At 43.8% G+C, this 25,042-nt stretch overlaps 1 protein-coding gene across 2 annotated transcripts in view; it reads right to left on the reverse strand.

Annotated features, from left to right (window-relative positions):
- The window catches only part of aldh1l1 (aldehyde dehydrogenase 1 family, member L1), a 72,923-nt gene that overhangs the window by 20,420 nt on the left and 27,461 nt on the right, over positions 1-25,042 (reverse strand). For both annotated transcript variants that reach the window (XM_086086444.1, XM_086086445.1), the window contains 15 exons: positions 20,414-20,539; positions 20,222-20,313; positions 19,968-20,112; positions 19,709-19,828; positions 19,063-19,190; positions 15,610-15,760; positions 14,725-14,795; positions 10,401-10,506; positions 10,240-10,327; positions 9,223-9,316; positions 9,033-9,132; positions 8,866-8,964; positions 7,825-7,990; positions 7,650-7,755; positions 7,357-7,556 (listed from right to left, as the gene is read on the reverse strand). In XM_086086444.1, coding sequence (XP_085942570.1) covers positions 7,357-7,556; positions 7,650-7,755; positions 7,825-7,990; positions 8,866-8,964; positions 9,033-9,132; positions 9,223-9,316; positions 10,240-10,327; positions 10,401-10,506; positions 14,725-14,795; positions 15,610-15,760; positions 19,063-19,190; positions 19,709-19,828; positions 19,968-20,112; positions 20,222-20,313; positions 20,414-20,539 — 1,792 coding nt within the window. The remainder of the gene's footprint in view (positions 1-7,356; positions 7,557-7,649; positions 7,756-7,824; positions 7,991-8,865; positions 8,965-9,032; positions 9,133-9,222; positions 9,317-10,239; positions 10,328-10,400; positions 10,507-14,724; positions 14,796-15,609; positions 15,761-19,062; positions 19,191-19,708; positions 19,829-19,967; positions 20,113-20,221; positions 20,314-20,413; positions 20,540-25,042) is intronic.

The following is a 25,042-nucleotide window of genomic DNA, read 5'->3' on the forward strand; positions in this document are numbered from 1 at the left end:
ATTTGAGGATTTTTAACCGTTTGTTTTCTCCAAACTATAAGTAAAATCAAACGCTGTGCCTCCAACGGTGACTGCAGGAATTTCAACTTCCCTCAGTGCCGTTTATTTTATTAGTTTGTCACAACAACGATCCAATTATTGCTACGATAATCATCCGTATTGTGTTATGCCACGCGAAGCATGTTGTGGTCGGGGGCGGGACACGCGGAGTGCAACGGCTCCTTTGGTTTACTGCAGGCAATCGACGACACTGTTCTAAAATTAGAAACAGCGTTGCGGAACATCCGTTGAAAGAACTGATCTTGACAATGGCAAATATCTTACATCTAATAACGGTACAAATATGCAGATCAGTAATGCAGCACGTCAGAATTTCATGTTTTCCTCTATTTATGGGTTTCGTTTTGCGTTCAGCCCTCATCATTTTTGTCCTATGGGAGCACAGATTGTCACGCGGGTCGACATGTTTACGCAATATAGTCCACTTGCAAAAAGCACAGTGTGAATATGAACCGTACCAAACGAAAAAAAGAAAGCTCGCTTTTGGTCCGGACTAAACCAGAAAAGTCCTTAAGTCCGATTTTAAGGACTTTTCTGGTCTGAATACACCCTTAGATGAGTGGACATGGGGGACACACAAGCCTACACATAACACCAGGCCGCCTTTACCAATGGGCTTGCCTGGGCTGATCCCAGGGGTCTACCAGAATAAAAATAAAAAAAAGAAGATTTTTCTGTCAATCACTTTGCGTTTTTGGCATGGGTTGGCCATCGAGTAGGCGATTCTGTGAGACGCTGTGATGTGTGCCAAGATCAGAACTCTTAATAGTTTCATCTTATTCTGCCAATTGTAGACCTTTTGGTCACTCACTTTGCTGCAGCACCAGTTCACTAAACCCGCTCTAGGGGGCCTCAAAAGTTTGAGCGGTGCACACATCCCCCTCTCCCCACCCAAAAAACAACAACAACAACATTGGCGACAGCGAAAAAGCTGAAGTAGGAGGCGAGATGAGCCTAGAAAGTATGTGCCTTCACTTTAGACTCGGGACGCTAACTATGGAGGACCAATACAGTCCTTGAGTTACGTTCCGATGCTGGCGATGTTACTTGAATTTCGGCTTAAATCGGATTTCAACATTAAAGACGATATTTACATCAAAATGCTTTGTACAGTAATTTTCAAAAACATATTTGTGCGACCCGGAAGAGCCGGAACCAATATTTATAATAATAGTTTCCGCACAGACATTCATTGCTGACAGACGGCAGAGCGGAGCTAATTCAAACTTAAACACGGAAATGTGACGTGCCTGATGGCGAGCCGACCTGCTCGATGGACATCCGTTGCTGGAGGTAACAACAACACAACTTTAAATAACTTTAAAATGGCATGATTACTGTGGAAAATTTACGAAAAAGAAGGTGCTTCGGACAAGGCACGGGCGCTGTAAAGTCGAAACGACAGGTTGCGTATGACGTAACTCGAGGACTGCCTGTACTGCCAAAATTAAAAATAAATATATAAATGACTAAAAGTGAAAATAAAAACAGATACAAAAAATAATAAAAAATTAAATGCAAAGAAATAAATAGAAATTGAAATAAAAACAACAATATATATATTGTATATATACATATATTAGGGATGCACCGAAATTAATTTTATGGGCTGAAACCAAAAACCGAAAATGAGAAATGCTTTACTGAAAACCGAAACGCAATCCATCTATTTTCTTAACCGCTTATTCCTTACAAGGGTCGCAAAGGCGCTGGAGCCTATCACAGCCGGCTTCGGGCAGTAGGCGCAGTACACCCTGAACTGGTTGCCAGCCAATCACAGGGCACACAAAGACAAACAACCATCCACACTCACAATCACACCTATGGACAATTTGGAGTGTTCAATTAACCTGCCATGCATGTCTTTGGAATGTGGGAGGAAACCGGAGTACCCGGAGAAAACCCACGCAAGCACGAGGAGAACATGCAAACTCCACCCAGGAAGGACGAAGCCCGGACTCGATCTCACGTCCTCTGCAATGGGAGGCTAACCAGTCAACCACCGTGCCGCCCTGCATTTATTATAATTAATTAAAATTATAATATTATAATAAAATATTTAGACCTATTTAGCACAGGCATTTTAACAAAGCGTGTCACAATGAGCCTAGGAGCTATGTTGTCTGGGGCTTCATGCCCCTGGTAGGGTCACCCATGGCAAACAGATCCTTGGTGAGGGACCAGACAAAGCATGGCTCAAAAGACCCCAATGATGAATGCAAACTTTGGATCTTGGTTTCCCTTGCCCGGACGCGGGTCACCGGGCCCCCCCTCTGGAGCCAGGCCTGGAGGTGGGGCTCGAAGGCGAGCGACTGGTGGACGGGCCTATACCCATGGGGCCCGGCCGGGCACAGCCCGAAAAGGCAATGTGGGTCCCCCTTCCCATGGGCTCACCACCGGTGGGAGGGGCCAAAGGGGTCGGTGCGCAGTGAGTTGGGTGGCAGCAAAAGGCGGGGCCTTGGCGGTCCGACCCCCGGCTACTGAAGCTAGCTCTGGAGACATGGAATGTCACCTCTCTGGCAGGGAAGGAGCCCGAGCTGGTGTGCGAGGCTGAGAAGTTAGATATAGTCGGACTCGCCTCCACACACAGCTTGGGTTCTGGTACCAAGCCTCTCGAGAGGGGCTGGACTCTCTTCCACTCTGGTGTTGCCCTTCGGTGAGAGGCGCAGAGCAGGTGGAGTCCTTGGAGGGTATGCTGGAGAGCGCTCCCCCTGGGGACTCCCTCGTTCTGCTCGGGGACTTCAACGCTCACGTGGGTAATGACAGTGAGACCTGGAGGGGTGTGATTGGGAGGAACGCCCCCCCCCCCGATCTAAACCCGAGTGGTGTTTTATTATTGGACTACTGTGCTCGCCACGGACTGACCATAACGAACACCATGTTCAAACACAAGGGTGTCCATATGTGCATTAAGCACCAGGACACCCTAGGCCGCAGTTCGATGATCGACTTTGTAGTCGTGTCATCGGATTGCGGTCTGCTGGGAACGTCTGGCAGAATCCCCTGTCAGAAAGAGTTTCAACACCCACCAGCAGAACTTCTCCCTTATCCCGAGGGAAGCGGGCCGCATGTTCCGCGCTTCCATTGTTGAGGCGGCCGATTGGAGCTGTGACCGTAAGGTGGTTGATGCCTGTCGTGGCGGCAATCCTCGAACCCGCTGGTGGACATCAGCGGTAAGAGATGCCGTCAAGCTGAAAAAGGAGTCCTATTGGGCCTTTTTGGCCTGTGGGAATCCGGAGGCTGCTGACAGGTACCGGCTGGCCAAGCGGAATGCGGCTTCGGCTGTCGCTGAGGCAAAAACTCGGACATGGGAGGAGTTCGATGAGGCCATTGGAAAACGACTTCCGGACGGCTTTGAAGTAATTCTGGTCCACCATCCGGCGTCCCAGGAGAGGAAAGCTGTGCGCCATTAACACTGTGTATAGTGGAGATGGGGTGCTGCTGACCTCGACTCGGGACGTCGTGAATCGGTGGGGAGAACACTTTGAAGACCTCCTCAATTCCACCGACACGCCTTCCTTTGAGGAAGCAGGGTCTGGGGACTCTGAGGTGGGCTCCCCCATCTCTTTTTTTTTCTTTTATTCAGAGCTCAGTATTGTTCATTCAGTAATGTCATCATCATTGCTCTTTTTTTTCCTTTTTTTTTGTATGTGGGTGAGTATGTGTATGTGCGTGTGTGCGTGCGTGTGTGTGTGTATTCGTTAGTTCACCAAAAACCTATTTAAAAAATCCCATACCGTTCACCTAAACCGAACACCGCCGTCAGGAGACCCGAGGAAGGACCAAAGAAAACAAAGGAAAGTGAAATCCAGCACCGACCAGACACCACCCACCGGGCCACCAACCAGAGTTCTTCACCAACCCCAGAAACATCTAAATTCCAACAAATCAGGGAGACCTCAAGAGACCAAAGGAGAGACTGAGGAAAGGAAGGAAGGACAAACGAAGCAGAGTGAGATCCACAGACACCAGCCTCCATAGATTCAATGACCTGAGGAAGAAGCAGATTGTGTCTGAGTTTCGATAGATGCTGGTGTGGTGGATCTGGCCAGCCGAGAGACATAGTCTCTCCAGCGTGTCCTGGGTCGTCCGCAGGGCCTCCTGCCCTTGGGACATGCCCGGAACACCTCTCCTGGGAGGCGTCCAGGAGGCATCCGAACCAGATGCCCGAGCCACCACTACTGGCTCTTCTCAACGTGGAGGAGTAACGACTTGACCCTGAGTCCCTCCCGGATGACCGAGCTTCTCACCCTATCTCTAAGGGAGAGCCCGGACACCCTGCGGAGGAAACTCATATCGGCCGCTTGTATCCGGGATCTTGTTCTTTTGGTCACGACCTACAGCTCGTGACCATAGGTAAGGGTAGGAATGTAGATCGACCGGTAAATCGAAAGCTTTGCCTTTTGGCTCAGCTCCTTCTTCACCACAATGGACCGATACAGAGTCCGCATCACTGCAGACGATCTACCGCTTCATCCTGCCCTCACTCGTGAACAAGACCCCAAGATACTTGAACTCCTCTCCACTTGGGGCAGGATCTCATCCCCGACCCGGAGAGGGCATGCCACCCTTTTCCGACTGAGGATTATGGTCTCGGATTTAGAGGTGCTGATCTTCATCTCAACCGCTTCACACTCGGCTGTGAACCGCTCCAGTGAGAGTTGGAGATCACGGCTTAATGAAGCCAACAGCACCACATCATCTGCAAAAAGCAGAGATGCAATGCTAAGGCCACCAAACCGGACCCCCTCAACGCTTCGGCTGTGCCTAGAAATTACGTCCATAAAGGTTCTGAACAGAATCTGTGACAAAGAGCAGCCTAGGCGGAGTCCAACCCTCACTGGGAACAAATCCAACTTACTGTCGGCAATGAGGATTAAACTCTGACACCGGTCGTACAGGGACCACACAGACCGTATCAGGGGGCTCAGTACCCCATACCCCCGAAGCATACTTCACTGGACTCCCTGAGGGACACGGTCGAAGGCCTTCTCCAAATCCACAAAACACATGTTGACTGGTTGGGCAAACTCTCATGCACTCCCGAGGACCCTGCCGAGGGTGTAGAGCTGGTCCACTGTTCCACGGCCGGGACGAAAACCACACTACTCCTCCTGAATCCGAGATCCGACTTCCCGACGGATCCTCCTCTCCAGCACCCCTGAATAGACCTTATCAGGGAGGCTGAGGAGTGTGTTCCCTCTATAGTTGGAGCACACCCTCTTGTCCCCCTTCTTTAAAAGGGGGACCACCACCCCGGGCTGCCAATCCAGAGGCACGCAATGTTGTAGAGGCGTGTCAACCACGACAGCCCCACAACATCCAGAGCCTCATCCACCCCCGGGGCCTTGTCACCAAGAAGCTTTCCAACCACCTCAGTGACTTCGACCCCAGAGATAGGAGAGCTCACCTCAGAGTCCCCAGACTCTGCTTCCTTAAAGGAAGACGTGTCCGTGGAATTGAAGAGGTCTTCAAAGTATTCTTCCCACAGATTCACGACGTCCCGAGTCAGCAGCACCCCATCTTCACTAACACACTGTTAATGTTGCACTGCTTGCCCCTCCTGAGACGCCGGATGGTGGATCAGAATTTCTTTGAAGCTGTCCGGAAGTCGTTTTCCATGGCCTCACCGAACTCCTCCATGTCCGAATTTTTGCCTTAGCGCCCACCGAAGCTGCATTCCACTGAGCCAGCCGGTACCTGTCAGCTGCCTCTGGAGTCCCCTTCTTCAGTTTGACGACATCCCTTACCAGCGGGTTTGAGGATTGCCGCCACGACAGGCACTGATCACCTTACGGCCACAGCTCTGATTTCTGATTGTCCGCCTCAACAATGGAGGCGCGGAACATGGCCCACTCGGACTCAATGTCCTCCGCCTCCCCTGGGACAAGAGAGAAGTTCTACTGGAGGTGGGCGTTGAAACTCTTTCTGACAGGGGATTCCACTAGACATTCCCAACAAACCCTTACAGTGCTTTTGGGCCTGCCAGGTCTGACCGGCATCTTCCCCCAGCATCAGAGCCAACACACCACCAGATGGTGATCAGTTGACAGCTCCGCCCCTCCCTTCACCCGAGTGTCCGATGACATGACTACAAAGTCGATCATCGAACTGCAGCCTAGGGTGTCCTGGTGCCAACTGCACATATGGACACCCCTACATTTGAACATGGTATTCGTTATGGACAATCCGTGACGAGCACAGAAGTCTAATAACATACTCGGGTTCTGATTGGGGGGGCCATTCCTCCCAATCACACCCCTCCAGGTCTCACTGTCATTGCCCACGTGAGTGTTGAAGTCCCCCAGCAGAACGAGGGAGTCCCCAGGGGGAGCGCTCTCCAGCACACCCCCTAAGGACTCCAAAAAGGGTGGGTACTCTGAACTGCTGTTTGGTGCATATGCACAAACAACAGTCAGGACATGTCCCTCCGCCCGAAGGCAGAGGGAGGCTACCCTCTTGTCTACTGTGGTGAACCCCAACGTACAGGCGCCAAGCCAGGGGGCAATAAGTATGCCCACACCTGCTCCGCGCCTCTCACTGTGGGCAACTCCAGAGTGGAAGAGAGTCCAGCCTCTCTCGAGAGGATTGGTACCTGAGCCCAAGCCGTGTGTGGAGGAGAGTCCGACTATATCTAGTCAAAATTTATCTGCTTCACACACCAGCTCGGGCTCCTTCTGCGCCAGAGAGGTGACATTCCATGTCCCAAGAGCTAGCTTCTGTAGCCAAATTTGCCGCCTTTGGCCGTCACCCAGCTCGCTACACACCCGACCCCTTTGGCCCCTCCTATAGGTGGTGAACACATAGGAAGGGGGACCCACGTTGTCTTTTCAGGCTATGCCCGGCCGGGTCCCATGGGTGAAGACCCGGCCACCATACGCTCTACTTCGAGCCCCGCCTTCAGGCCTGGCTCCAGAGGGGGCCCCCAGTGACCCGTGTCCGGGCAAGGAAAACCAAGATCCATTTCTATTTTTCGTCATAAGGGGTCTGTCTGAGCCATGCTTTGTCTAATCCCTCACCTAGGACCTGTTTGCCATGGGTGACCCTGCCAGGGGCATAAAGCCCCAGACAACATTGCTTCTCGGGTCATTGGGACACACAAACCCCTCCACCACGATAAGGTGATGACTGACAAATGCATCCGTTCCCACAAAATGTGGACCCCATGGAGGTTATGGGCATTTGACTTGTGTTGTGTGTATTGGGGAAAAAAATGCTCATGGTAAAAATAGAATAGAGTCCTCTTCATAATAATAAATCTATCATAATATTGAAACAGTTTTCAAGAATTCTTACCCAGGTCTTTGCCGAAGCCAGACTGTTTGAAGCCTCCAAATGGTGAAGCCACATCTGTCTTATTGTATGTGTTGACAAAGACTGTACCAGCATTGAGTTTGTCACTGACATACAAAGCTTTGTTAATGTCTTGTGTAAAAACACCTGAAGCAAGGCCATACTCAGTAGCGTTAGCTCTTCTCAGGACGTCATCCACTTCACTAAACCAAAGAAACAAAATGGGGCGAGGCAAGAAGCACGATTAAATCATTAAGTTGTTTCTATGTGTGAAATAATCTGTGATTACAACCTACCTGCTCTTAAATTTGGAAAGGATCATGACAGGGCCAAATGACTCCTCTTGAGCGATATACATGTGGTCTTGAACATCAGTGAATACAGTAGGCTCGAAGAAAAAACCTGCCAGCAATAAAATAATTCAATTGATGCCTGTACAAACAGCCACGACTAGAAAGTGCAGTGCCTTACCTGGCCGATCTATCTGTTTGCCACCATAAACCAGGGTGGCTCCCTCATTGACACCAGTCTGACAAAATTTCACCAATTTGTCCAAATGGGCTCTGTGGTTTTGAGGGCCATGATCTGTTGAGCGGTCCAGTGGATCACCAATCTTTATTTTCTTAATCTCTTCAACCTAAAAAATATATATATTTTGATGTGATTTTATTTGTATTTTGCTCCAACTTGTGTTATGACCCCATCAACTATTTCAGATAACCAATACATCTGAACAGCTGTCTATGCGGCATGACTGTTTTAACCAAAGCAATTAAAATATCGCGGGGAGAAAATAAAACAAAACATATACAAATATAGCACAAATCTGAAATCACAAAAAGCAAGTGTGAGTCTGATAAAAGTACATTTCAAGTCAGGTCATATCTATTTAACTAATTCAAACCCAAAAACGTATAAATACATTTTCTAATACTTTGTCCTGCACTCCCCAAAATGTATTTTATACGTTTTTTATGTGTGTGGGGGGGGGGGGGGGGTGGTGCTAAAGCATACAGAAGGCTTTAATGCAGCTTCTAACTTGAAGAGGTCACTTAAAGCAATGGTATTTATTACAAAAAACGGCCAGCAGGTTTTAGCAGAGTATAAGAGATCAGCCAGCGCCATGTTGCAACTAGCTCTTTTTGCCAGTGTTTTCTGCAGATTTGTGAATAATGATGAAACTTAGCTATATTCCAATGCTAATTGCTGCAAAACGGAATCGGATACAAATATACTTTTTTCTTGATGAAAGAAGAGACTCTAATCTTTCCTTGGGTAGGTTCCAGATTTTTATAGCAATAGAACACAATATTCTGTGGGCCTTACAAAATCAGTCAAAATACAGTAAAACAGCCAGGAGTGAAGGGGGCTGCTTGAGTAAAAATGGTGAGTGAATGAGTTAATGACTAAAGGTAAATCAAGGCACTTTTAAGACACACAAGTCTAAAACCCCGGTCCTCACACATTAAAGGAATAATAACGTAACCCCCAAAGAGAATAAAGGACACATACCACTTTCTTCACAAACTCGTCATGTATATTGTTTTCCACAAATAGTCTGCCAGCAGCTATACAGTTCTCTCCCTTGTTGAAGAACACTGAACTCATGCCCTGAAATATACATCACCCAGTAGTTTTATCGCTGTACTGGGCGCTACAATAATGACAAATGCACATACCATGCGCACTGCCTTATCCATGTCACAGTCACCGAAGATGATGAGGGGGGATTTTCCTCCGAGCTCCAATGATATTTTTTTAACATTACTGATTGCACAGCTTTTGACGGATGACAATCAACATACATAAAAAGGTTGTAAAATTGTCAGAATTATTTGATGTGCTAGAAAATTTGGCCTGACCTCTTACCTTTTCATGATGTGTTTACCAATTTCTGTGGAACCCGTGAACCCCAGTTTTCGGACGTCAGGATGGTCAGATAGTCGTTGACCCACCAGAGTGCCTAAAGATTGTTGACAAGTTGATTTTGAAATGGTAAATATCCTCTGTGATCTGTAAGTTGCATTGTTGTGGTTGATTGACTGATTGATTAATTGAAGTATTTAAAAATACAATAAAGCCATGGGCGTATTTCCATTGTGGTCCCTTGAGTGTGAGTGTGCGTGTCCATGTGGCAGCATGTCCGTGAATGTACAGTATGTTCATTATGTGCATTATGTCCATACAGGAAATGTGTGGCTGTGCGTCCACACAGAGAATATGGCGTGAGGGATCATACTGAAAATACAATAATAGTAGAATTGACAATATCATATCAAGTACTCCACTTTGTTTACATGCGTCTCCATGCACACATTGTTTTTGTTTTTTCATTCATGCCTCATGGCTTTATAAGATAATATCTCATCATACATCATAATTATTTCCACCCGCAAGCCCTGTTTATACAAGTGTGCCTATTTATGTACGGGCGTGGAGAGGGAGGCCTCTGGTACTCCAACATTTCCGCATTGATTGAGATGTATAAAAGAAATGTGCTTGGATTAAACAGACGCGCAGATTTGTGCATCTGGATTTTTTTGTGCGTGCGACATTTCTGGATTTGAGTCTTGATTTGAGGCCCCTGTTTCCGTTCAGTCCTTGTCCAAGTGTCTCTGTTCAAGTTGAGTCTTATTCCTAGTGTTTGTTTTGATACTTTGAATGTTGTTTTTGGACTTTAATTATTTTATATTTTTGATATATCCACATATATTGTTTGCTTTTTTTGTTCTTTTGAATAAATACTATAGGAATTCTATTCACTTCCCGGCCTACCTGCTTCCCTGCATTTGTTTCCCAACAATGCAAAAATTTATTTTCTTCTTTTTTGTATTATACTTGTAACTGGAAATTAGCATTAAAAAAATTACAACAAAATTCTCTTACCTGATCCAGGTAGAATATTAATCACCCCTTTAGGCAATCCTGCATTTGCTGCCAACTCAGCAAACTTGAGCGCTGTCAGTGGAGTGACCTGAAAATGAAAAATTAAGATTTTTACACAGCAAACAAATGCTGTATGGCTATATCATATTTTAGAGGATAACCTGTGCAGGCTTTAGGACAACTGTATTGCCTGCTGCCAGACATGCTGCAGTCTTCCAAGCCAGCATCATCAGAGGATAATTCCAAGGAATCACAATGGCACACACTCTAAAACAAGAAGGACAGGAAAGGTACTCTTCTGAAAGCACTTCCACTATTACCTTATCCTCTATACCAGGGGTGGGCAATTTGACACTCCCTATATAGGTTATTTTATATTCCTATAATTATATATACACAGCGGAACTGGGAACCTGTAATGGAAAAGCAGCTAAAGGTTCTGCATTGTTTGGAACCAAAGATGGGGAAAGTACTGACATTCTCTACTTGAGTACAAGTATGATTACCTGTTTAAAAAAACAACTTTGGTAAAAGTTAAAAGTACTCACTCAAATAATTACTCAAGTAAAAGTAAAAACAAAACAAAAAAAAAAAACAGGCTCTGAAATGTACTTGACGAGTAGTCAGTTAGTAAAATTAAGTATTTTACCGGATGTTTGCTCTTATGTCAATTTGAAAAATATTAGCTAATGGAGCAAATCTGTGTATACATTGACCAGTTGACTCTCTGACTTGCCTTGTGGCAAGTCAACAGTGTTGTATATCACTTGCTCATGTTGCTGGTCCACTCCTCAATGACATAATTTAACCTTCTTTTATATTGTTGACTGGCAGTCTGCAGCGTTCTTCTTGTCAAGTTCAAATTATCATCTGTAGTGGGGCATGTCAACAGTTAAAATGGTGGTTTTGCCAAGATTTATGTACCTTTTTCAAATTATCCCCCTTTTCCTATACCAAAATGTATGTAGGTACTTGCCCCTCCCTAATATATATATATATTGGGCTTTTCTACATAGAATACCCAAAGGGCAGCCCAGTGGCCGGATTAGTCTCACCATTTATTTGCAAATGAGGCAATCCAAGTGTCTTAATTACTGTAGTTTTGGATTAACATCCAAACACAGGTGTGATCAGCTCGACCATTTGGATTTTCTAATTTCAGTTGGCTGCCCTTTTGGCTAACTCAACAATGACCCTTGCCTTATGGATACTAATGACACCTGTAGATTAATTTAGTCAGGTTTCATGAATGTACTAGCTGTAACAAAATATTACAATCAATCTTTGTGTCACTGTGTGGCATAAATTGTATATTTTTGAAACTTGCCAATTTAAGGCAAATTTACTGTTCATAATTAAAATAGAAAATATTAAGTTTTCAACAACAACAAAAATTATCCCCTGTAGTGGCGGCACGCATTGCCTTCATATTTACGGGTTGTTATAATCTAGCCAATTGCATGTCATGTGATAGCATGTCATAGAGCCAATCACAAGACCTTGTGTAACACTTCATATGATTGGCGGAGCCAGGAGACATTGCTGCTTTTTCTTCCAGGTCAAGTATTTTAATTGTTTTCATACATTTAGAAACAAAAGTAATTACCTTTTTTTGAAAATGTATTGAGTAAAAGTACAGATAGGCCTACTCATGTTAAAATGTAACGGATAAAAGTAAAAAATACTCAGGGAAGTACAAAAAACTGAAAAAATTACTCAAGTAGATTAATAAAGTATTTGTACTCTGTTATTTCCCATCCCCGTTTGGATAACAAACTATAATTAAAATGCATTAATTTTTAAAAATACATTCATTTATTTGTCTGTGATTGGCTGGCGACCAGTTTAGGCTGTACCCTGCCTCTCATCCCAAGACAGCTAGTAAGAAAGGGCACAGGTGGTATTGGGGACAGGGGGGATGTAGTTTCAAAATCTGTCCTGATCCATCTCCCCCCTCAATTTTTGTCAGTAGGATCTCCGGTGAAACAGAGGACTTGTGTATGTTGGGGTGGCTATGTCCTGTTTCGACTACTGATGCAAATGACACAATACTATTGGAATTTGCATTTTAGAGTTCATATTTTAAATCTTACGATCCCAACATAGATTTCACGCAATCTGCTACTCATGTTAACACGACAAGTTAAGTTGTATGTTTGTAAGGCTAGGAAGCACTGGGAGCACACAACTCCTGCATTATGGTGTTGTAAATTCCCACTCTCAGTGGTCCTTGCACACAACGTCAAAGTTGGCATGAATCACTGCTCACACTAAAAAAAAATTAGGTGTTTGCTCAACGTAAAAAAGTAACAATTTCCACAAACATTTGTACTTTATTTCTACTTTAGCTAAATGGGTCTTTTGGCATGTAACCAGAGATGGGCGCGTCACAGAATTTTTCAGCGTCCATCATTCGGCAATCATCAACAGTCGGGACATCCTTCCGTCATCGTAAGTCCATCATTATTTCAAGCTAACCGCATTGTAATCGTCAATCCGTCATTCATCATTAAAATGTCATTTACGGATTGACGGATCTTCTTTCAATATTGACGGAATGTCCACCTCTGGTATTAACACGAGCTGAACTGAAATACAGTACAGTGTTACCTCGTTTCTCGCGGGTTCATCTTTCGCGGCCTCGCTGTTTTGTGGATTTTTTACAACATGCTTTTTTTTTTACAGCGTGCCTTTTGTTTTTTTTGGTTTGTTTGTTTTTTTACAGTGTATGCACACGCCGTCCGTTGCCGCCGTCAGACTGCTCAGCGCGCCACCTGCCACCCGCCACCCGCCCCACGGTTCATGTAGGCCTGCGCCGGCCACAGCGTTCGAGTGGAGTTTCGGGGTCCTGCGGTCAAACTGGGTTTACGTGTCCTGCCTCGTATCTTCATCATTAAAATTAAGTTTGTCCGCTCAAAACCATGCAGTTGTGCCTGTTGACGGCTCAGCGCGTCATGCGTCCACCATCCACCGGCCACGAGCGCTCGAGTGGAGTTTCGGGGGCACCACGGTGATGCGGTCCCGGTCAAAATGGGTTTACGTGTCCTGCCTCATATCTTCATCATTAAAATTAAGATTGTCCGCCCCAAACCAGTCGTGGCCCGAACCAGTTGTGGCCGCTTGAAAGTCCTCGGTGGCCTCCGCCTTTAAAAATATCTGTGTTGTGAAAATAGTCACATCCATTCCTTAACGTTGAGCCAACACGTAATCTTTTACAATGAGAGGAACATTGACGAGGAACATGGATAGCACCGCAAGCCTGTCGCCGGGAAACAGCAAAAACAATAACAGTATACAAAACAAATTATGTTGGGTCATAATCTCCGGGTGCTTAAATCAGAAATGGCGTACAGCTGCACTTTTTTGGCTGCGCAGATTTTCCCATCGACTTAAAGAGACAGTAACGTGAAAATCGACTTTTTGGAGCTTTTAGTCATGTTAAAATGCTAATTCCTCACCAAAAACATCATCCAAGTGGTGGTGTTTTCCTCATTTTGCCCCTGTATGAGAAATTCTAGGTCATTCTGCTTTCCAAGCACCAGCCTCTCCCAACCCGAGAAAACGAGCGGGTGCTCACTCTATGACATCATCAGGGACGAACCCACCCCCGCACCGCCTATGCGGAATAAACACACTTCCACTTTCTCTGAGACGTCCATGCTTGCAGGATAGTTATAGAAGTAGCCTTTATCAGTAAATATTCTGTCCAAATGAATTCAAAGCAATCATTTATCCTTCACATTTGCAATGCCAAGGTGCAATGACAATTGGCCGTCTTAAATTCCCAGAAAGGTTCCGTGGCTGACACTTGTGTAAACTACAAGTAAAATGTATGCACTGTTGAACCTAACTGAACCTAACCTAATGGTGTAGTTAGTGCGCTCACCCTGTAAGCAGAAGGTCCCGGGTTTGCGCCCCACTCAGGGTTGTTGTTGTTGTTTTCTCTTCCCCTCTCTTCCTTCTCCACTAAGAATTTTTTTCTTTTCTTTGTTTCAAATGTTTATTGAAGAATTGAACATCCATCCAATTTCCACATTTAAATAAGGCGCGGTTGAACTGCAAGGTTTAGGATGAGAGGGGCGCGGCAACCACACGAGGAGAGGCGGGGTTATACTGAACTGGATGTTTTACTTGCGCGTTAGAAAAATAGCCAGCAAAATACCTAATATTTCCTAAAAAAAATACATTGCCATGGTGTCCAAGGTAAGATTTGATCATTATATGCCTATAGTTAACTGTAGAAAAGCTTAAAATACCAAGATACATTCCCTGTGTAACAATCTGTATGGCACCATTGTTTCGTCTACTTTTTCTTTTGCCGTGGACTTGAGTCGTCGTGTACTCAACTGTATGCGTGATAGTGCCAAGAACTTTTTTTGCTCTTTTAATAAAGCAAGTACATGTGGACAGGCAGGAAAGCAATTGGGGGAAGGAATTTGATTTGATGGGAATTTGATGGGCCCCCTATTTTAAATGTATTCTTACCCTATTGGTTCCCTCTTGGTGAAGGTGAGGTTGCGGTTGGGTCTTGCTTGGTTGATTGGGATGGTGCTACCCTGAAATTGTTAGGGGTTAGGAAATACAACATGTCAATGAGATGTCCCCACGATGATACAAAGATAAATGTGTGTGTGTGTGTGTGTGTGTGTGTGTGTGTGTGTGTGTGTGTGTGTGTGTGTGTGTGTGTGTGTGTGTGTGTGTGTGTGAGTGAGTGAAAGGGGGGGGGGGGGTATATGGTACAAAATGGGGAAATTTCTGACTTTTCACAGACAAGTGGGGACCTCACCTACAAATGGGAACATTTTGGAGGTCCCCATTTTGCTCAGACATCTTTTTGAGGGTCAAGACTTGGTTTTAATGTTTAGTTTGAATTGGGTTATGGTTGAAGTTAGGGTAAGGAATGGGGGTAGGCAATAATTGTTTATGTTTTTTTTATGGGAAGGGGCTAGAAAATGCATTGTGTCAATGAGATGGCCCCATTTTGTACAAAAAAGAACCTGTGTGGTGGGAGGTTACAGCGGCTTGAAAAAGTATTCATACCACTTGAGTTTTTCAACATTTTGGCACGGTACGACCACAAACATAAATCTATTTAATTGAAATTTTATGTAGGAGCTGTTTTGCAAGGAGGACACCCTACTTTTCAGTTTTGTAGTTGTAAAACAAGTTTGAAATAAGATATACTCGTTGTTTCGCTTCATGATTGTGTGCTACTTTGTGTTTAACTTTCACATAAAATTTCAATGAAAATATTTGTTTGTGGTCGTACCGTGCCAAAATGTTAAAAAACTCAAGGGGTATGAATCCTTTTTTCAAGCCGATGTATTTCATAGTGTTCATCTATAGTTATTTCACACCCAGGGCTATTACCTGAATCTTGTCACACCAGCCAGCAAAGTAGCGGAAGGTCTGGATTGACATGCCCACATGAGTCTTGAGGGCCAAAGTATAAACAGCTCCAGAGTCAATGGATTCAATAGTGGCTAGTTCTTCCTGATGCTGCTCCATCAGATCAGCCAGCCTGTATTAAGGGGCACACCGGGAAAGGAAAGGTACTGTGCTTTAATTGTCACATGTGCAATGTATGGTGCCTTGACAAAGTATTCACACCTCATTGTGTAACTTTACAATCACAAAGTTGAATATATGTTGTTGGGTTTTTATGTCACATCCCAAAACAAATTAGCACCTAATTGTGAACTCAAACAAAAATATGAGGTTTTCAAAATTTTAAGCAAATATACAGTCAATCTGAAAAGTGTGGTTTGAATTTGTATTTTGCCCCTTGTGCTGTGATATCCTGAAATTCAATCAATCAATCAATCAATCAATCAATCAATCAATCAATCAATCAATCAATCAATCAATCAATCAATCAATCAATCAATCAATCATATTTCCTTCAGAAGTTAACTCATTAGTAAATAAATAGAGTCCACATTTGTGTAATTCACTCTCAATATAAATACCCTTGTTCTGTGAAGGCTTAGCAGTTTGTGCGAAAACACTAATGAACAACAGCATCATGATTCATGAAGCTCAATTAACCCACCAGACAGGTCAGATATAAGGTTGTGGAGAATTTTAAAGCATGGTTAATTACATTAAATGGTAAAGAGTATCCCAAACTTTAAAAATCCCAAAGAGCATTATCCAATTATCATCAAAAAATGGCAAAAGTAGGCTCTGGCACAACTGCAGACCTACCAAGACATGACTGCCCACCTAAACTGGGAGAGCATGCTCGGAGAGCACTGGTCAGAGAAGCAGGAGTGTAGAAATCAGCAGGAGTATAGAAATCCACATCTCAGGACTCTGTTTATGGGACAACTAAGTCATGCACTCCACAAATCTGGCTTTTATGGAAGAGATGCAAGAATCATAATCAGATTTATTGGCCAAGTATGTAAACACACAAGGAATTTGTCTTCACAGTCACAACCCATCCAAGAAACATGAAAATTAACAATAACTATCAAAGGGAGACAAACGAGATACCTGGCAATTTGCTAAGTTAGTGCTCTGGGTTTTTTAGATTAAAAACAAGAACACATCTCTATTAGCCAAATTGGTAATCAATTCTTCAAAACGATTCTACAACATCTCCACGTTATTAGCCTAACCATTTTATGCAGTGACTCAAGCGTCGCATGCACTCTGCGATTGAGTTCACTCATCGCCTGAGTCTGAGTGCTGACCGCTCGTCCCACACCATCCATAAAAACCGGCAGCTTGTTCACATCCAATAGAGCTGCTACTGTCTTCTGAATTTTACAATAAATCAGGAAATTGCTAGCTCCAAACAGCAGAATTCCTATTATCAGCATTCAACAGAACAGACACACCACTTTTGATGTCTACAAACCATTAAAAAAAAAAAAAAAAGCTGTGACAGACAAAGATGCTCGATATAAGTCTTTAGGAAATAGGGGCATTAGTTGTTGAATCTTTTTAGGTGGAACTTTTTCCCATCTTACAACTTCAGTTGCTCAACACTCCGACAATCTCCATTGTCATGTTTTGCGCACAGCTGGCAGGCCTGTCTAGTACTCTTTTATTATCTTGCTGTGTAACACACACAAAATGTGGATTGGCACTGCCTTTCAGTATTTAAGTTGCCTTCACTGATGTGCATTTTACCCATGCAGTAGGCACTAACACACACCTATACATCAGATGCTTGCTTTTGAACTTTGTCCTGATAACACTCCGGATGGTCCTTTCCCTCTTTGACCCGGAGGACACGACGTCCATAATTACCAAAAACAATTTGAAATGTGGACGCATCAGACCACATCACACTTCAGCAAACCTACGCCGCGACCATGTCTCCAGTTTCGGAGAGGGACGATTGGAAAAACTGCATTTAACACACATAGCGGACACTATGAATGCCTTGTCATGCTTTACGGCTTAACCAACATCCCTGCTGTCTTCCAGGCCTTAGCCGATCACGTCCTGCCCGACATGACTGGCAAGTTTGTCTTTTCTAACCTCTATGAAATCTTGATATTCTCCAGTGACAGCTCTGAACAAAAACAACACATACGCCAGGTGCTCCAGAGACTTCTAGAGAACAAGCTTTTCAGGCAATGCATATAAAGTGGTGAACGGTGCTCCACTGCCAGGGTTGGGGTATCTAGGCCCATAAAATAAAAACCCTGAAACAGTTTGACTTTAGCCACGGGTGCTTCTACTAAACAGGCCCTTTTACCTACCAATTGAGTATAAGCATGTGAGGCTAAAGCCAATCTGTGTGAGTGTTTTAAACTTTGTGTTTCTGGATTCCCCAGCCCTGTCCACCTGTCTGGCCCTGTCTCATCCAGCTTCATGTAGCATCAACTCACCTGGATAGACTACGCTCACAACTCCATGCCTAACACCTTCTCAGATATGACCCCCATTCCAAGGTACCAACCACCTTTGCCCCCCCCCCCCCTTCCTCCAGGACAACACTCTTGCAGTTCCTCTAGTTCAGGATGTGGCTCAGCACGACGAATCTACCACTCAAGGTGGAGTCCAAAAAGTTAGCTTCATTGGTTTCTTTGAGATTTAGGCTCTGGTGAATCTGTAAGCTGTACGTCTGAAGCTCTCAACCACTATCCATGTTCACCCCAACTTCCACGTCAAGCCCTCTCTCCCTACTTGTGCTACAGTAGCTAGCATTAGCCATAGGAAGACTGTAAACAGTGGTGACTAAAGAGCTTAGAACTTGTGAGGCAAATAGTGTCGCATCTAACAGTCAAATGCTCTATTTCCTTAGAGAAATGGCTCATTGTAAGTGCATAGTTTCTGCACCAACCCATGGTGAAAAATACAGAGTACACCCCCACATTTCATCGCCAAACGGGAGTCATGGTTGTCTTGAAACAGCTGTGGTCCATCGATCTTGCAGGCTGAGTAGTGCATGTTGTCGTTTAGCCACATTTCCAAACAAAGCATGGAACAATTCCCCATCTCCTGGAACCACCCAACCTTAGGCGAAGTAAGTCCATTTTATTGCCCAGGGAGTGAAAGTTGACAATGATCAGTGACGGTATGGGTAGCCTGCTAGCCTTTTAGCAGAGCTAGCCATCTGAGTCATTTGTCCCACTTTTATTTATGCAAGCAACAATTCCTCTTGCCAGCATATTCCCGTGCTGTGTATCACTCTGTTCATAGGAGCTGCAGTCTGCCCAGTGTAGATGAAATTGTTGTCATTGAGCTCTCTCTAAATTGGTATAATTCATCCAAGCTATACTTCATATGCATTACCGACGTTGCGATGGCTTTGAAGTAATTGTAAAGGTGTTTAAACCTGGGAGCTCGAGAACTCGTACTAACTTGTAGATGAGTCTGCCTCTGTCTCTTGGGTTAATTTTGCCCCATTCTCCCTCCTCAAACGCTTCTTTAGCAGCAGCAACAGCCTTGTCCACATCGCCTATCTGCGCCAGGGCCAAATCACAGATAACCTGCAGGACAGACATACACACCTTTTACATGTGATACCCCAATCAAACGTGTTACCATCATGTAATGCGCGGTGGCTGATGGCCATGGACGGCGCAGCGGGACAGCAAAAACGGAAGAGCAACAACAGAACTGAAAGTCCACAGGTTCACTTTATTAAAATAAACCCCCCAAAAAAACAATGGGCTCGGCACCATCACGTGTCGCAATAATCATACGCTTTCACAGCGTCAAAAACATTGATGACCAAAACGAAAAAGCGCTGCACATGCACACCAAAAACAAATAAGCGCCACTACGTGGCACCATGCCACCATGCCACACTGCGGATTGTTACAATTAGCGCTATCAAATCTAATCTCTATATGGATTGAACCTAATAATTTTTAGGTACAGTGTTTTACAAGGTCTATCTAACTAACTAATGTATACAAACTTGTAGAAATAAGTGTACTACAAGATACATTAAGTATCCATTTTTACATGGAAAATAATATTTTGAGAAAAACTGTTTACTTACTGTGCCATCAGTTGGGTTTATGGTCTTGTAAGTTTGCCCTCCTTCTGCATCAACAAACTCTCCATTGATGAATAACTGATGAGGCATTTTAACAGTCATGTTGTTAATATTTTTCTCCACCTAAGAAAGAGAAAAAAAAAATTACGAAAAGAGAAACTTGCTAGCATTGTACACCACGGTGTCATAGAAAGCGGAGCTATTGTTTCTCTGCCTGTTACAAAAACACATGAACAAAATGAGCAAACAATAAGTATCATACATAGTGAATTATCAATTCTTCATTTTCCTCTCCTCGCAGCTTCCTGACACACATCTGGATAAAATCCTGGAAGGTGGTGTTCATGTAGACGTCCTCATTTTGTAATTGGCAGGCACTTGCACACAGTTTTACTTCCTCTACAAGCCTTAAGGTGAAAACAAACATAACAATGTAATACACTACCAAATGTGAAGCTATTGCAATATGTATGTTACTGTTCTTTTGTATGCTTCCCCCCCCCCCTTTTTTAATACCTGACTACATCCATGGAGGCAGCTCCTGACTTGAAGAAATCAGTGGAGTCTTCAATCTGACTGACATTAGTCAGAATGCTCCGCCACACTAACTGAAGGAAGTTAAAACATTTAATTGCTTTTGTTATAAATCATGACACGGTATTGATCAAGCTTCCATACAATTTACTAATTTAATAAGACAGACTCAACCTTGATCTGTTCAGCAAAGTTTCTTTCCTCCTCAGTTAGCTCCACGGCTGCTCTGCTTTCTGAGCAAAAGTAGTGTGAGGCAGATATCATCTTCCCGTCCTGAAACTTCAAATTCTTTACCAACAGCTATAAGTGGAAAGAGATGAAAAAGACACAATTTAAATGTTAACCCAATAAAATTTTATGTAGTAATGCACTAAGGCACCACAAGATGGCGCCAACGCCATGACTAGTAGGAAAGTGCGTAGTGCAGAGAATGTATTGTTGAAATGATGAATCTTGACTGTGAGAGGATCTTTTTTTAAACAATATTTTCATTATTACAATTTTACACACACAAATGCTGTACCTTAAACTGCAAAAAAATAAATAAAAAAATGCATTAAATGCAGGAACAGTGGTGTAGTGGTCCTTGGAGAAGTGGGTATACTCTAAAATTTCACTTGCAGTCCCCTCTTGTGCTGCAGTTATCGAATACTTTGGTATTCAAATATCCTATGGAAAATTCTATTGAATAATCAGGTATTTACTAATGATTGACCAACTTTAATTTCTAGATAATCAACTTCTTTTTTCTTTATTTTTTAAGGTTAATTTTAAATTGTGCTTAACAGCACATTATTATCATCTCTAGAAAGTTAGGGAGATTTTAGAGAATTACCTTCCGTTAAATATTAGGCAACCTCCCTCTCTACCCACTCTTAAAACACATCTTTGTTCTTAGGCGTTTGACTCGGCATGAGACTTATTCATTTACCCACTTAAAAAAATTATTAATTGATTTGGTGTTATTTTTGTTTTACCCGTCTTTATTCCATGACTGATTTTTACTCCATGTACAGAATTTTGTATGAAATGAAATTTCGAGTTGAGTAGTTTTTGGTCTGTGAGACAAAGTGACGTCAGAACCACAGTTGTGATTTTGCCGACCGTCAACTGCACAATTGAGTGGGCACGGTTTATTAAACTGATCTCTAGGAACGGCAACTGTGAACATCAAAAGTGTGCAAATCATTCCGTCGATTAGACTGCCTTTGAAAAGTAGTCCGATAGCTACAGCTGGTAGTACCGTTAGCACGCTAACACTGTAGACGCCCGAAACACTGGCAACAGGCACCGAGCAATATAATGTCAGCGTAATTAATTCTTCTTTTAGTGCCCTTAATTGGCGATCAAACGTGATTTTTGTACGAAGTTGTTTTGTTGACTTTGCTAGCAATAGTTTATGCCGGCAATAAAAATGGCAGGCAACGGCAATGTTCCGAAGGACGAGTCAAGTCATCCGTTGCGCCGCGACTGGCAAAACGCACCAGGGAAAACTTCAAAATAAAAGCTTCTCTCCGCATTGGCGGTGTTTTGCCAGACATGTCCAATATTCCCCACATGTAAACTGTTTACTTAGCGGGATTTGTCATTGCGCTGGTGGTTCTTACGCCGGAAATCCGGCACCGTGCCGGAGTACTTTAAGCCCTGTAAGTGTGTAACTGGCAGCGCCTACTCCGGGGATCTAAACCACACCACAAGTAGTCTCTTGCGTATAATCGTGATGCGCTCCGGTGTATTGTGAGATCAGCATACGCCTATGTAAACTCTATCTGTTGCCTCACCCTAAACTCAACCTAACACCCAACCCGTTCCTACAGCGCATGCACAGAAGTACAAGGTATGCTACTCTGACAGGTATGCCGTTTTGTCGAGACGTCGGCTGAGAACTGGAACTTTCCATCATCTGTGTCATTTTTTTGCAGATTTTTGCACATTTACAAGGAGCATTCTTTTGCCCATTTCTCCTACACTTTTGATCCGATTGACTTCAAAATTGGCCTAAACCATGTCTAGACATGGCCCATCAACAGGGGAAAAAATCTTTACTTTTACAAATACTATTTGACGGGGCGGGGCATCATATTTTGTTTTTCATATTTCCTTCGCCATGAAAGACAAAAAACTTAATAACTCTCCGGTACCTGCTCCAAAAAATCCCAAACTTCACATGTATGTTTATAGTCACGACCTGAAGGTATCTCCATGACAATATTCATATATGAATATAGCGCCACCTAGCCCTTGGGCCGACAATTTTTTTTGTTATAACACATAAGGTATTATGTCATAAATTTGGATACTCTTTGCAATATTGTGCTATGAGTAAAACTAACGATGATGTGTATTGCCCAAAAATAAAAACGGACGCTGATTTTTGAGGGTTTTAACATTGACCAAAAGTCTTTGAGCTTTACACACTCATCACACCTGGTAAAATAAAAATAAAAACAATCCATATGTAACAGATCCATATGTTATGCCATTTTCAAAGAAATTTGGTTTTGAATGTACCTGTATCCCAATGTGCAAGTACCCCAAAGTGACCGGGCTGCGAGGGCCCTTTATAGCTGCCCGCAGCTCTAGTATTTAATACAGATTTTTTTGTACATTTGCAGTTACATTTTATTCAAAACAAAAATAATACATCAAATTGTGTTTACAATAAATGCTTGGTTTATTTTATTATGTTGGTACTTATGATTGGCCTAGATGACATTCAGTGTCCCATTTAGTACTGTATCAATGTAAATCAGTCGCAGGCTGATCATGTTGCTGAATTTGCTAACATTTTAGATTAAGACATGACAGGCTTCTCTATGGGGCTTTTGTGTGGCCAGTAGGAGGATTTGATGAATTTGCCAAATATTGCAATACTTCAAAAATTTGCCTGTAAGTTTGCAAACCAGTTGTCTACTTTGATGGCCTTAATCATTGTGGGTTTCAATCCAACAAGTCTCACAAATAGCTTTATAAGGGTATTCATAATGAAAGAGTAGGACATTAAATACGTTTATAGGACTATGAATGACCAATAATCATTATTATTGGCCGTGATGTCTTTCAAGTCCATCTCTATTCCCTTATTCTGAAGATAGGATGCCACTTGTTGCTCCGCCGAACCCAAGTCCTCTTCACTGGGCTCCTCACCATGCGGTGTAGTCACCACTTGTGCATAGGAGCGCTGCCTGATCTTAATCCCCACCTCATTTATTCAGGTGTATTTTTCTAGGTCGTCAACCCATCGTTCAAGTTCCACAATTCGTTGCTCTTTTTCCGTGTTCTGCTCACGTAGTAGTCAGCAGTGGCGATTCTTCTACAACTGCAAGGGAAGCTCAGCTTCCTCTAAAACCAACCCCTTCCCCACCACAAATAAAGTGGTGAAATATGTACTGCTGTGTGTGCATTTTATTGACTAAATATACGCTAGGATATCTTCTTCTTTTTTTTGTTCAGAATCAGTTATTTATCACAGATAACTAACATGACTTCCTTTTCATTCATCCCCACAGCGCCACGGCACTGTCATGTTTCGGTTCTGTGGGGGTTGGGTTTTTGTTTGTTATGGGTGTTCTTTTTGTTTTTGTCTGTTTTGTTGGTGTTTTTTGTCTTCTGTTTATGGTTTCTTCCCTTGTCTCGTTATGTCTAACCACGTCCACCTGTGTGTGGCTTCCCTTCCTTAGGTGTGTTTCATTGGTGTATTTAGTCTGTTGTTTGTCCAGTCGGGGTGGGTGCATTGCTTATGTTATGTGTGGAAGTGCGTGCGTCAATTCTTCGTCACAGCCAAGTCGTCTTAGTCACAGCTAAGTAGCCTTTGTCACCGCCAAGTCAACGCCACAGCCAAGTCATCGTCGCCACAGCCAAGTCATCGTCGCCACAGCCAAGTCATCATCATCACAGCAAGCCAAGACGTCATCGTCACAGCTAGCCAAGTCGTTATTGTCACAGCTAGCCAAGTCGTCATCGTCACAGCTAACCAAGTGGTCATCGTCACAGGAAACAAAGTCGTCATCGTCACAGCTAACCAAGTCATCCTCCTCACAGCCAAGAAGCTAAAGCCCCAGCCAAGTCAAGTCACTCCACAGCAAATCAGGCCCTGCCCTGGCCCAGTCATGGCGACCAGTCTACTCAAGTCCTGTTCAGTCATGGCGACCAGTCTACTCATGTGCCGTCCAGTCATGGCGACCAGTTCAGTCACGTCCCATCAAGTCAAGGTTGTCTGCTCACCGTTTTCCCTATTGTTCATTAAAGCACCACACATTGCACTTGATTCCTGGTTCGCAGTCTTATTCTCTTGCATTTGGATCCGTCATCCCCCTTCCACTCACGTCCCTCATGACAGGCGCTTTGACACACTCGGATGCTCGGCGTCAAGTGCTTCTATGAAAAAGTGTAGGGTGGGTGTTTTCCACTACATGAAACTCGGACACTCAGCGTCTCTGGGGCCGAGTTTGTCGGCTGCATGACGTCACTCCCGGCGCAATTCGATCACAAGCAGGGATTTACACATGAATCGACTTACTGTCAATGCGCTACCAACATGCAGCATTAACAGTCCATTTATATGCAAGTCCATGCGTCCTGTCGAGTCGCGCTGGTAGTGAAGATTTCGGCTTTCAGAGGGCCCAGCCTTGTAAATTTAGACACAGGCTGGGAGTCAATGATGCAGTGGGCTGGCTTGATCGCTCGACTTCTGCATGATGATTCGATGATCTGTCTTGAGGCGAAATGCCAAATTGATTAACAGTGAAACAAGCGATTCAGCAATCTTGAAATATAAAACTCCACCACAGCAGTTTTTTATTC

This window comes from Leptonotus elevatus, chromosome 10 (genome assembly GCF_054856555.1).
Source record: "Leptonotus elevatus isolate MCC_2025b chromosome 10, RoL_Lele_1.0, whole genome shotgun sequence".
NCBI lineage: Eukaryota > Metazoa > Chordata > Actinopteri > Syngnathiformes > Syngnathidae > Leptonotus > Leptonotus elevatus.